The 14,975-nt window shown below is 33.1% G+C and overlaps 1 protein-coding gene across 6 annotated transcripts in view; it reads left to right on the top strand.

Moving 5' to 3' along the window:
• The window catches only part of LOC150108406 (centrosomal protein of 83 kDa-like), a 300,734-nt gene that overhangs the window by 73,029 nt on the left and 212,730 nt on the right, over positions 1–14,975 (top strand). For all 6 annotated transcript variants that reach the window (XR_016548132.1, XM_090390751.1, XM_090390750.1 and 3 more), the window contains one exon: positions 4,156–4,404. Coding sequence is in view for 5 of the 6 variants with exons in the window: in XM_090390751.1 (XP_090246877.1) it covers positions 4,156–4,404 (249 nt within the window). In the remaining variant the exon portion in view is untranslated. The remainder of the gene's footprint in view (positions 1–4,155; positions 4,405–14,975) is intronic.

Here is a 14,975-nt window from a genome sequence, read left to right as displayed (position 1 = left end):
CAAATCCTCTGTACACTCTGGTGCAGGACACCAGAGTGTACAGAGGATTTGAAATTGGAAGTGATCACTATTTTTAGTCTTGAGCAGGATAAAATTGAATTTCATATTGAAAAGAATGATATGTAAGAAGGTTTTAAAGCAAATAAAAGTTGAGCAGCTCTCAGATGTGAAATGTAGACTAAAATACACAAAGATTATCGAAGGGAAAATGAAAGAGTTTGAGAACAGGAATCAAACCTTGGAGATTCAGTGGCAAGCCTTGAAGAAAACCCTGATTGATTCAGCTAGAGAGCATGTAGTGAAGTTGTCTGCAAGGATAGAAAAATTAGAACTCCATGGTGGACATAGGAAGTTAAAGAGGCAGTGAAGGAAAAGAAGAAAGCACATCAAACATTCCTGGCAAACAAGTCAGCTTTTTCCCTTAGAGAATACAGAGACAAGTGTAAGAAAGCGAAACACTGTGTAAAACTAGCTAAACAAAAGTCATGGGAGGACTTTGGCAAGAACATAGAAAATAAATATCAAGAAGGTGGCAAAATATTCTGGAGGTTGTTGAAGAAGCTTAGAAATGGAGGAAAGAGTGCTGTAAATGGAGTCAGAGATGATAAAGGTGACATGAAAACAGGAGAAAAAGATATCCTTGAAGTATGGAGTAATTACTTCGAAAAATCACTAAATGAAACAATCAGTGATAGCACACTGGTAAAAAACACTTAACAGGCATACGGTCAGGAATACATATCCATACTTGAAGTAGAAAAAGCCATCAAAGGCTTGAAATGTGGAAAGGCAGCCGGAGTAGATGATATTTGAATAGAAATGCTGTAGTATGGTGGTATAAAAGTCTTACAGTGGCTGCACCGCATTGTTCAGAAAGCCTGGACAGAGGGACGAATTGCCGATGATTGGAGTAGAGCTTTCATAGTACCCATATATAAAAAGGGAAATAAAACTGAATGTGACAATTACAGAGGTATTTCTCTACTGAGTGTTCCTGGCAAGATCCATGCAAGTATACTTGAAAAATGGTTGAGGAGAATTGTGGAAGAAAAGCTCGGTGAAGAACAAGCTGAATTCATGCCAAATAGAGGCTGTCAGAATCAGATCACTTTACAACAGATAGTTGAGAAAGCATGAGAATATAACAAAGATCTGTATTTAAGTTTTGTTGATTTGGAAAAGGCATATGACAAGGTGCCAAGAGAGAAGCTATTCAATACGCTGCAGTTATATGGTGTCAATGGGGCATTATATCAAGCAATACTGAGTCTTTATTTGAGTTGTAAGTCAGCAGTTAGAATTGAAGGAAGTACAGGAAGATGGTTTAATGTAAAATCTGGTGTGAGACAAGGATGTACATTATCCCCTCTGTTATTCATTATCTATATGGATCAAATTATGAAGGAAAGTGGTATTAAACATGAGATCAAAATTGGAGATGTTAATGTGAACTCTTTGCTTTATGCAGAACATGTTATACTTCTAAATAAATTTGCTACATGCTGCAAGATTCTATGACTAAATTGAATAACTGTTGTAATAGATATGGTATGAAGGTCAGCAATAAAAAGACAAAGACAATGAAAATAGGTAGAATCATTTGAAAATGTCAACTGTGTTGTGAATGGAGAACCTGTGGAATAAGGGAAACATTTCAGCTACTTAGGCTCAATTTTTTGTGAAGATGGTAAATTAAATATGGAAATAGACAAAAGAATCAACAAAGCTAGTATGGTACTAAGTCAATTGAATAAATTCATATGAAATAAGAGAGAAATTAGTCGGAACACTAAATTAGCTGTATACAAGACAGTGTTCAAACCAGTTTTAACTTATGGATCTGAGAGCTGGGTCAGAGGCAAAACACTTGATCAAAGACTAGAGACCGCAGATATGAGATCCTGAGAAAGATTATAGGCGTGAACAGATGGCATCAATGGCGATATCATATTAAAAACGAGAATATTAGGAAAGAACTTGACATTGTCAGCATCCAGAAATGCGTTAGCAGAGCTAATCTCAGGTGGTATGGTCACTTAAACAGAATGGGCAAGGAAAGAGCACAGCAAGTTTTCTCTGCCAATTTGGCAGGAAAAGGACCCACAGGAAGACCAAGATATAGGTGGATTGATACTGTACAAAGTGCCTTAGACGATAGAAATATAAGATCTGGTGATGTTGGAGTCTTGAAAAGTAATGGAATGATTTGGTGGAAAATTATAGATAGGAAGTTAGTAATGATGTAAATTTTTCATGTAAGCACTGTCATATCCTGTAACACCCCTTGAGGGTACATGGCAGGAATTTGATGATGATGATCAAGTTAATTGTCTATGAAAAGTCATTGAACATAACATAAGGAAAAAAGTACGTCCATAGCTCAGGTGGTATCAGCAATGCCCTTCAATTAGAAAGACTTGGGTTAAAATACATCTACAACATAAAGAATCTTTAATGACCTTTAGCTGAAGATGAGTTAGTTGGTCTCATATGGAGGCAGTGGAGTTTTTTTCTCCCAGAAATCAGATTTTCATCCTACAAAATGGCTGGCCTGCTTGGCCGAGTGGATAGTATATTCACTCTCAAATCAACAGGTTGTGGATGCAAAGTCCTCTTCTGGACAAGCTTGTATAGCTCCTTGAGTTTATATGGCTTATCTTTTTTAAATAAAAAAAGAAGAAAGAAAACATTCAAATTAGCTAGAAGAACACATGCAGTTTACAGATGGGACATGGCAGACAATGCATATAGAATTAACTACCTTATCATAACATTTAACAGATTTCTAGGAAGCCAAGTCTACCAGATTAAAAGCTTTTTATTTTATCTAAATTTAAGTAAAATTTTTTATTAATGATTATAGAAGAGGAAAGACTACTTTTATGCAGTGGCTACACTGCATAATTCATAGGGCCTTGTCAGAAGATCTGATTCCAGATGATTGTAGTAGAGCTCATGGTTCCGATCTGTAAAAAAGTGGAGTAAACTAAATGTTAGAATTACAGAGCACTTTCTCTACTAAGTTTTGATTACAGTTTTCAAATCCAAAGATTTGATTTGCTGCATTATCTGCCACAAGATATTTGCTGTCGTATCCTTATATGAGAGAGAGAGAGAGAGAGAGCAGGGCAGGATATGCCCCTTTTAATTTCCTTTAGACAAATTCACCAAGGTTTTAGTAAAGGTGGAAATGACGTTTTTGTTGTCATTTTATGAGTACTTTTTACTGGAAATCAGGTGACAAAATAGAAGTACAACATATGACCGAATCAATCATCAGATTGCTGATATGTACCCTAAGGATGATGTACAGGATATTATGATAGTGCTGCATGAAAAGTTAACATCATTTCTAACTTCCTGTTGACAGTTTTCCTCCAAATTAATCTGTTATCTGTCAGGACTCTAGTATTGTCAGATCTTATGTTTGAGCTGTTGTTTATGAAAGTGGTATAAGTCCATTTATTCATACATTGAGATATTTAAGGGTTTGCATTTGAATCAACTAAAACATATTGGCAAACATTAATGAATTTTGATTAATTTATGAGGATATTGTACACCATTGACTGTGTTATTAAAAATATAAAAAGAGGACATCTATGTCTTACTAAAACTATTATTAATTCATTTTTTTCCAAAAATGGACTTATACCACTTTCAATAAAAATGGCTCATTTAATATTCTAACATATCTCTTACTGTATCAATTCAAATAGATCTTAGTCTTCCTCTGGATCTCTTTTTCCTGCCAACCTTTCTATCCCATTCTATTTAAGTGACCATCCACCAGAGATTACCTCCACTCAAACATTTGTGAATGCTAGCAATTTCAGGCTCCTTCCTAATATCCTCATTTTTAATGTGATTCTTCCATTGATGTCATCTGTGTTCTCCAGTCTTTGATTAAGTGTTTTATTTCTAACCCAGCTCTCAAATTCATAAGGTAAAGTTAGTTTGAATGCTGTCTTTTATACTGTTTAATTTCTCTCTTATTCCATATCAATTAATTAATTTGACTTCCTATGAGTGTATCTAAGAATTTAAATAATTAATCTAGATCACTTATCGATGTAGTTTGAGGAATTGGATCTATGTATTTTGTTTTTGATATCATATTCTTATCAATTTATTTATTTTATTTTTTGTTTATAGACAGCACAGCTACAAAAGAAAATAGACATTCTTCAAGAACAGAGAAGTTCCGAAGGAGAGAAAGAAAGCTTTAAGTTACGTGCAGTGCAACGAGAAAATTCCCAGTTGCATCTGAAGGTTAAGGGACTTCTTGGAGAAATGGAAGAATTGCATGCACAGTGTGAAAAAGCTGGTGTTCAAACTGACAATGTGACCAGACTTCAGACTCGACAGTTATCTGAGCATGCTGCTAACATTAGGGCCCTTGAAGTAATGCCAGGTTATGTGTTACTTTAGTATCTTACCATGGTTTAAATAAGTCTGTCAATTAATTTTAGTGTGGATTATTGTAATGGAAAAGGTGATCAAGCTAGCACTTCAGAATCTTTTAATGTTCAGTTTTATTTTATGGGTGTGGGTGGGGGAAGAACTTTCACTGAGCTGTACTTTTGCAAAGGACCACTGCAAGAAAACACTTAGCAGTCACTGGGTTTTCAGCTCACAATGCTATCCTTAGGGCAAAAGCACAATCTGTCATACTGTTTTATGGCTGCTATTGCTCAGATCATTACATCAAATCAATTTTAATGTAGTAAATTGGCTGTACTAACAATTAAAACCCCTTATTCCCTCCCTCCCTTCCCAGGTATACAGGACCAAATAAAACTTTTCCTATCCCCCTATATCCAGGATATATTTGAAAAGATAGCCAAAATGCTAAATTAATATAATCTGCATGCCACATTAAGCTAGCAGTCTTCATCAGTTCACCTTCGTATGTCTACTTCTATCTTCTTTCACATCTAGGGGGTGGATAAAGTACAGTACCCTGTGCTTATGACTTGTCTGCTATTGACAGACAGGAAGACAGTCATTTTAAGACCATCTCTATTAAAATTCTTTTTATCCAGCATTAGACAGTGCCAAAATAGGACATTAATTCATTTTTTTACTTACTTATTGTCCTTTTCTGTCAGGGACAGGTTGAGTCTTCCATGTTCCCACAACAACCTCCAGGAGTCTCTTTCTTGCATAGCTGTTGAGCTGTCTATATGTTTGTAATCCAGAGTTGACCTTTATTGATGTTATCCATTTAGTGCTTGGTCTTTCTTTATTTCTTTTTTCTTTTAATCTTGCATACATAGCAAGGTTGGGTAGCCTTTTTGATGTGTTGATGGCATTCTCTTGACATGTCCGTACCATTGAAGTTGTCTAATTTTTATCTTTTCTATTAATGAGTCTGTATTTTTTAGGTCTTGTCTTACAGTTTCATTTGTTTTCTTTTCTGTCAATTTTGTTTTATTTATTTTTCTGAGACATCTCATTTCAAAAGCCTTCAGTTTTCGTATCTCTGTCTTCTTGAGTGACCTAGTTTCTGAAGCATATAGCACAGTGGGTATTATAATCGCATTATATAATTTTATTTTTAGACGTTTGAAGATTTTATTACTTTTCCAGATTTTACCTAGCTTATTAAATGATGGCTATGCAGTCGATATTCTATGTTTAATAGGTCATGGTATCTAAGTGTTCTGTTATTACTGTTCCTAAATAGTGAATTGTTTTGCCTGTTCAATTGTTGATCCATTCAAGGAGAAGTCTGTTTTTTTCATTTACCAAGATTTTTGTTTTGTCTGTATTTATGGTCATGCTGTATTCTTTAGCTGTATTGTTTAGTTTGGTTATGTCGTGACGTTCTATTTTCATATTATGTTCTAAATCCGCCATCTTGGTTCAAGTCACTCTTATCAATATAACAACTAATTGGAAATCGATCACCGATCCAAAAAATAGAGAAATTTATAATTATACTGCGCCACCCTATTCTTAGATTAGTCTATACAAAATAGTAGGATCAATTCTTAATTAAGTTAGCAGTCTTCTCATTAGGCCGAATTATTTACTATTCCACTTGGGGTTCCTGCAAGATTCGAATATTTATGAACGGTGCAATAAAAAGGAATTCAGGCAAACACAATATTTAGATTAACAAAATAAAACATTTAATATATGATATATATAACAAATACAAGAATTCTCCTTTAAAATGAAACAATACAATCAACTTAATACATCCTGCTAAGTCACTCATGGCAATTCAATGTTCTAAACTTTCACATACAATTTACAGCTTCAAAATCACAAGCCTTCTTAACTCAAGTTAATAAAACAAAACTTTTTATTTAATCAGTCTCCACATATCTATCAGCTGTACTTAATGTTTAAATTCACAGCAAGCACTAATCAAGGTAGACAATATTCCAAGCAATTTTATTTTGGACCTTGAACTTCGAAGATACGTTATAGTTAATGTTAGAATAAACAAACAAGTATGACTACTCTTACCAGATACACTCTTCAATACATCTATTAATTGTGAGCACACTTATGAATTAATTTATTTACGTTAGCGGAACACATTAATAAAGATTCTCCAACGATTTAACTGAACTACTGTTAATCGCGCTTCACTACTCTAAAAAAAAAGCACATCAATAAGGCACTGAATTCTCCTCAAACTAGTTAATTTCAATATAATTCTTCTCAGGGCAACATAGAATTAAGACGTAATCCTAGATTAACTGGAACTAATCAGAATTTTTTCATTGAATGTCCAGTTCTTTATTTATCCGGATACGGCATTAATTTTCCTTTACAACACAGCTGACTTCACTTGCAGCTAAGTATATGATTCACTATGTTTTGGCTCACTTCTAAACACTATTCTCATGAATTTCTGCCCTAGAGAACTTATAATTTTCTTCCACTTCTTTTGCTTGTATCCTACCTTCCTTCCCGCTCCGCAAAAACTTCCCTTTTCTTTCTATAAAATTCTTATTGCCCCCTTTCTCCTTTCTGGTTCCAAGGTCATGCACTCTTCGACTCGTGCTTGTTTATTTCATGCGTCTCCATGACAACGCAGGAGCGTAAACATTTCGCTAATGTAATACAACGCTCTACTCTTACATAAGTGATTACATAACATAAATTTTCACAAATAAGAATAAACAGAATATTTGAGCTACTTAATCAGCTCTTTCATTACGCATACAATTATTTATAATACACTTTTCGTTACTTTACATATATATTTTAGTTATCATAAATTTCTACACATATTATTATTTAATAACTTAATACTAGGTTAAGTGTAGAATAAATATTTAAATAGTAATCCTTAATTAAGGAATAATAAATAATTTTTATACAAATCATGATTAATATATAATAAGCAATGTTAAATGTGAATGAAAAAAAATAAATTACACAACATAGTTTCATTCACAATTTAACAGTTATTAGGTCACTATTTTTTCTTTTGTGTCCACTATCATTACAATGTCATCTGCATATTTTTATGTTATAACCATTTAGGTTGACCCCTTTTTCTCCTTCCAAGTCTTGGTTAACATATCCTCTAGATAGATGTTAAAAAGGTATGGGGAGATGGGACATCCTTGGGCTACTCCTTTACTGACATTTATTTTATCTGTTGTTATACTGTTAAATTTAATTATTGCTTCAGTGAGACTATAATATTTTTCTAAGAAGTCTAGGATATCTTCATCGATTTGTTTCTGTTTTAATATTTGTAATAAAGTTGTGTTTTGTTATTGAGTCGAATGCCTGTTTAAAATCTATAAAACAGTAATAAATATTTTTATTACTGTTTGTGGAGTGTGGAGCAATTCTTTCTGAAGGCTGCCTATTCTTCACTAAGAATAATCTCTTATGTGCTCTTTATTCTGTTCTGTAAATATTTTGTAGGCATGCTGAGTAATGTGATTGGTCTATAATTTTTACAATTTTACCTATCACCTTTCTTGTAAATTGATATGATAATTCCTTTTCTCCAATCTTGTGGTATTTCTCCTGATTTAATGATTTTGTTGAAAAGTGTGGTAAGGAATTTTAAAGTTGTTTGCTTTCCTTCTTTCCAGAGTTCTGATGGAATTTGGTCTATCCATGGTGCTTTGTCAGATTTCATTTGCTTTAGAGCAGCGTTTCTCAACCTTTCTAAGCCCAAGGACCAGTAAAATACATAAAACAATTCTATGGGCCACTAAGTTATGTAATATTTTAAAAAACCTATGTGGAGATTATTACCAACATTTGGGAAATACTGTGACATTTATAACATAATAAATGTAAAAGCATCTTTTGAATACATATGGAAGCATAATTAATTAAATCGGAAGTAAACGATTAAAAGTGTATAATCATTGAACAAAGTTTTAATTTTATTAAACAAATAAATAATATGATATAATTATGTTACTACTTAATTTTAATGAGATGATTGAGCTTCTCCACCCTTGGAGAGTTGCTGGATATGTGGCTCAATATTGGTCAACTTCAGTCGAAGATCGGCACACACACTAAGAAGATTTCTGTATTTTGTTTTTATTTGAAGGAGCGATGAAAATCCTTTCTCACAAATATAGGTTGTAGAAAACTGTATGACGATTTTCAGTGCTTCTTCAGATAAATCAGGAAATTCACTTCTGACTGAAAGTGAGATCCAGAATAGAGCCAAAGAACACGGAATTGCATTTTAAGCCCACTGTCACTTGAAAGCTCAATTAACTGTTCTTTTTTCAATAACGAAAGGTCATTCTCGTGACTGTAAGCCTGAAATAGATCGCAAACCCACAGAAATTTCTTTTGAAAGTTATTTGGAAAATATGTTTGAAATTCTGTTTCAGAGTTTTGAGTTGGTCACAAACCCTTTCCAGAAACTCAGAAATATCATTTTCCACTAAAAAGGATTCCAATGTTGGAAAAGGTGCAAATTGTCTATCTTTTACATAACTAATCCATAACATCAGTTTTTTTCTCGAATACCTTTATTTTGTCGTAGGCATTAAGAACAGTTGAAGAATTTCCCTGAAGAGAGAGATTTAGATCATTTAATTTCGAAAAAATGTCTGAAGGATAGGATAGTATTGATAACCATGCTTCGTCAACAAGGAATGATGCTAAATCAGAATTACATTCATTCACAAATAATAAAACTTCATGCCTTGAAATAACCTTGTTAGTACTTTGCCCATGGAAAGCCAGCGAATTTCAGAATGAAGCAAAAGTTGTATATATTCACTGGCCATTTCATCGCAGAGTACTGAAAATAACCTGTTATTTAATGGTCGAGCCTTAATAAAATTAACTAGTTTTACAGTGTTGTATATCACAGTTTTAAATCCTGGTGGCATTCCTTTGGAGGCTCATGCCTCCGTATGTATGAAACAATGTAGCCGATTCATATCATTGATCTTAGAAACAACCCCACTATGCCTACCTGTAAAGATGCGAGCTCCATCCGAACAGAAGCGCATACATTTTTCACACTGGATCTCTTCATGTATTATGTAATTATTGAGAGTGTAAAATATTTCTTCTCCAGTTGTTTGGGATGACAAAGTTCTACAAAACAGAATATCGTCATGAATGTTGTTATCATGCGCATATCTTACGTAGCATATTAACTACGCATCATTTGTAACACATCAGTAATCTTGTCTATTTGTAACACACAATAATGGCTCTTCTTAACTCTTTCGATTAACTGAGATTCTACGCCACCTGCCATATTATTAATTCTGCGACCGACAGTGTTATTTGAGAGAGGAATCAAATCAACAGTAACTTTTAGTAACTTGTTGCTAAACATACCTGTAGTTTTTACCACATCATTTATAGCTGGAAGTAGTAAATTTTCCCCGATAGAATGAGGTTTCCCTGTTTTCGCTATGTGCAAACTTAAGAGATAGGATGCTTCCAGTGCCTTGCTATTAATGGAACCCATGGCCAAAACTATATCTTTCCCATGATTTAATGTCCCTAAGTGTCGCTGAAAAATTTCAGTTTGCTTATTTTCATATTGCAATGTTTAGTTGCTAAATGTCGTCAGTGTTTCGCAGGTTTCATGCACGCGTTTGACAACACAAAACACATTGAGGTTTCTGTTCATTTTCATCTCCACACCACAACAAGTAAACCTGAATTCTAAATATGAAGTGTTATATTTCCTACTGTATTTTTTCTTTGAACTGCTTGTTTCTTCTACTTTAATAGTATCAGATTTACTCACTGTTACAACACATGTATCACAATTAGGGTTAGCATCATCTGCTTCATTTGCTTTTCTTTTCAAAGTGCTAGTTCTAAGCCACTTTTCCATTATTAAAAAACGTTTCCGAAAAAAAATATAAATACTAGGGTTAACTTACAATACACTTTGTCCAAGTATCATTTAGCACTTCTGAAGATATACTGAGCCTTGGTTGAAGGAAACCTTCAATAATAAAAATTAGTAAACAACAAGCAATTGGTTGAAATGTGGATAACACATATTTACTTCAAACCTGACAAAGCAGCAAGGGAAGGCGGAAGCAATAAAACCATATTGTATTCACTTCACCCCTCTTTTATTACTCTCATTCTGCTGCTATTTGTTTTTTTTTTTTTAAGTATCAATTTTATTTCAATAATTGTTACTTACTTATTCAATTTTGATTTGTTTTGTTTGGATAATTAAAAAATATATTTATTTACTTAATTTAAGTCTGCCTGCAGACCACAGGTTGAGAAACACTGCTTTAGAGCATTCTCCACTTCCGATGGAAGGATCATTAAGGCATCATGTCTCGAGTTGGTGTGGGGCCTTGTTATTAGGTAGTTATTGCTTTCATTCTTAAAGGTTTCTTGGTAGTAGTGTTCCATCCATATTGCTTTTATCGGATTTGGATTTCCTGTTTCTTTGCTCTGATGGTTGATAATTGTTAGAGGTAGTGGTGAAAAGTTTTTTGTAATTTCTTTAATTGTGTTATGTAATGTTTTTGAGTTATGGTGTTTATATACCTCATTGCGTTTTTCTGCTTTTTTGCTTAGCCAGTTTTCTTTAGCCTATCTGCAGAGTTTATCTATTTCGTTTTTGACTTGTTTTTATTTCACATTCTGCTTCATGTGCTTTAACATTGGGCTACACTTGTCCAAACACCATTAAGATATCTGTCACTTCATACTGGGCCTCTTTGATGTTGCAGATTACTTTCATAATATTTTAATTTTTCGAGAAGTTTTTGATTGATTGTTGTTGACTATTATTAGCCTCAACAGTTGACCGAAGTGTATTTCAGTTAGATGGCCTTAAATTGCTATAACAATGTGTGTATTTTCATACCTGCAGCATGCATGGCATCAGTGATTTTGAATGTTGCTCTGCATAACACATGATTTTTTTTTACATCCAAAATTGCTGCTACAAACTTGTGCAGAATAGAATGTTATAAGGGAGCTATGTTCCGAGAGGATTTGTTAACTGAGATATTACTCTATATATATTTATTTAAATTTAGAGTAAAGCGTAGTATGTGTAAGTACAAAAACCAATTTGTGAATACTAAGTCATAAGCTGACACTCCAGAAGTTGTATCCACAGGGAATTGGAAGCACTTGCCCTTCCTACTAGCTGCACTTTGCAAAATGCATATTCTCAGTATAATAAATGTATAATATAAATGTAATAAATGTATACCATAAATATAATAGATATTTTGCAAATAATTTAAATTTATCCCCTCTGTTATTCATTATCTATATGGATCACATTATGAAGGAAAGTTCTATTAAACCTGATATCAAAATTGGAGGTGCTAATCTTTGCTTTATGTGGATGATGTTATACTTTTAAATAAATCCACTACAAGTCTGCAAGATTCCCTGACTAAATTCAATAACTGTTGTAATAGATATGGTATGAAGGTCAGCATTAAAAAGACAAAGACAATGAAAATAGGCAGAAACATTAAAAATATCAACTGCATTATGACTGGAGAACATATAGAACAAGTAAAACATTTCTGCTACTTAGGCATGATTTTTAGTGAAGATGGTAAGTTAAATATGGAAATAGACAACAGAATCAACAAAGCTGGTATGGTAGGAAGTCAATTGAATAAACTCATAAGAGAGAAATTAGTCGGAATTCTAAATTAGCTGTATACAAGACAGTTTCAAACCAGTTTTAACTTATGGATCTGAGAGCTGTGTCAGAAGTAAAACACTTGACCAAAGACTAGAGACCGCAGATATGAGAGTCCTGAGAAAGATTAGAGGCATGAACAGATGGCATCAATGGCAATATCATATTAAATAGCTAAGCAGAGCTAATCTCAGGTGGTATGGTCACTTAAACAGAATGAGCGAGGAAAGATTAGCAGAACAAGTGTTCTCTGCCAGGTTGGCAGGAAAACGACCCAGATGAAGTCCAAGATAGAAATATAAGATCTGATAATGTTGGAGTCTTGGCAAGTAACAGACTGATTTGGAGGAAAATTGTAGATAGGAAGTGTTAGTAATGATGTAAAATTTTCATGTAGTACTATCATATCCTGTACACCCCTTCAGGGTACATGGCAGGAATTTGATGATGATGACTATCAGATATATCTCCAGATGTTCCAATTATGAAATGATCTTCACTACCAGTACTGCAGAATTTACTAAAACATAAAACTACAATAATGCCATCTAATAAATTTCTTTGTCTATAAATTCAGCTATCAACCTGGATGCAATACCAGCTACATCTGATTCACTATCTGTTCATTAAAGTCACGTCTAATTTGAACATCCATGATTGCAGCATCACCATATCTGACTACTTACATAGTTCATAGAAACAACATCACCTGCTATAACCATGTTTTTTTGGTAATTAAATTCGAATACCTATTTAAAAAGGGATAATAATAATTGTCACAAATAATGAAGAAGGTATTTATTTTTGATTAATATTTGGCTCTTTTTAGTACATGATGTGACATTAGGAAATGACAACAAACTTGACAAATTTGCAAATATTTTAAAATGGAGTGGACAGTGATATTTTCACTTGAAAAACAAATACTAGTATCATAATTTCATTCAACTACACAGTTTTTACTAATGTCGATTATATAACATTAATTATTCTCCCTTTACTCTCAAACTTAGTCTTATGACAAACTCAAAAAAACATTCTGTTTTTTTCTCCTAATAATCTCATGATTTATTTGAAAGGGCCCACACACTAATTGTTGCTGGCTGCATATGTATATACAGGTAATCCTCGACTTACGAGTGGTTTCGTTCCAACATCTCTGTCGTAAGTCAATTCTGACATAAGTCGAGAACATTTTTTAAATTCTTGATTTGTTTGATTTCGGTTATATTTTCATAAATTAGGTTTTTATTTAACTTAAAACGCTTAAAAATATATAAACTTACATAAACATTTATAAATTATTTATTATCACATATACATATAAATAAATAAATACAAAATTAAGAAAGAAAAATTTAATAAAAAATACATAACACATATCAAAAATGGTGCATTTTTGAAATTCCTTTAAATATTAATTAACATAAACAAAAAACTTATTAATGATGTCTTTAATTAAACAAGTGAGTTACTGTAACTCATTTGGACAATATATGGTTATTTCTCGCGATCAGGAGTAGCTTTTTTAATCAGAAAATTGGTTAATGTTGTCTGTTGGATTTATTTTTTTCCTTCATGTATTTCGCAATAATATCTGACTGCTTCTCGAATTTGCTTTTCGACTTTGGCAAAGCGTTCAGTGTCTTGATCCATATTTTCGAGTAGCTGAAGTCCTTGATTTAGTTTAGAAAATATTTCAGCTAATCCTTTTACAGTAAAATTTTTTAACGATTTCTCTTCTTCATCTTCCTCATTATTCCTTTCTTCTACAACTCTTTCATTTCAGAAATCAAGTCTTGATCAGTCAGTTCACCTTCTGTATCGTAATATTGATTTCTTGATCCAGTTTTCTTGCAATTTCAACAATTTCTTCACCAATTTGTTCTAACATACTATGCTCGTTGTACTCTTAAGAGTGTCTCCTGCAGTAGTAACTTCTTCCAAATTCCTTTTCCTCGCATACATTGTTCTGATACTTCCTTCCATGAAGTTCCAATGTTCTGGACACATTAGTTAATATCGTAATTTTTCCAAAAATTGCATAATGTTTTAATATCGTTGTCCATTGCTGTTATTGCTTGAGAAAATGTAGTTTTCAGATAATATGTCTTGAATGTAGCAATCGAACCTTGATCCATAGGTTGAATCACAGCTATTGTATTGGGCAGTAGATACATCACATTTATATTTTCATTCAAATCGCCGATGTGAAGAGGACGTCCTGGAGCTTTGTCAAGTAGCAATAGAATTTTAAAAGGAATGTTTTTTCAAGACAGTAGGCACGTACTTCTTGAATAAAACAATTTAAGAACCAGTCTTCGAATAAAACAATTGTCATCCAAGCCTTAGGATTACTCCTGTAGTTGACCGGCAATTTATTCTTGTCAATGTTTTTCAAAGCTCTGGGGTTTTGTGAATGGTAAACAAGAAATGGTTTTAATTTAAAACGAGCAGCATTTCCTCCAAGAAGAAGCGTAACCCTATCTTTAAATGCCTAAAAACCAGGCGCCGATATAGCTTCTCTGTGAATGTAAGTTCATTCCGGTTTCATCTACGTTAAAAATCTGCTCTAGCAAATAGCCTTCATCTTTTTCAGATTTATCTCGAAAATTTCGGCAGTTTCAAAATCAGAACTAGCAGCTTCTGCTGTTATTCGTATATTATGCAAGTAAAATCGGCTTTTGAATCGATAAAACCAATTTTTACTAGCTTTAAATCTATGCTCGCTGTATTTATCTTCTTATTGTTTCCTAAAATTATCAAATACTGCGATGTGTATACAAAAGCAATGTGATATATGTAAGTATATGCTGGCGGCAAAGTTAAATTAGAGAATTTTTAATAATAATTTTTG

This window comes from Typopeltis vanoorti, chromosome 3 (genome assembly GCF_054136105.1).
Source record: "Typopeltis vanoorti isolate ZY-2024b chromosome 3, IOZ_Tvanoo_1.0, whole genome shotgun sequence".
Lineage (NCBI taxonomy): Eukaryota > Metazoa > Arthropoda > Arachnida > Uropygi > Thelyphonidae > Typopeltis > Typopeltis vanoorti.
This window is presented reverse-complemented; position numbering and strand designations above follow the sequence as displayed.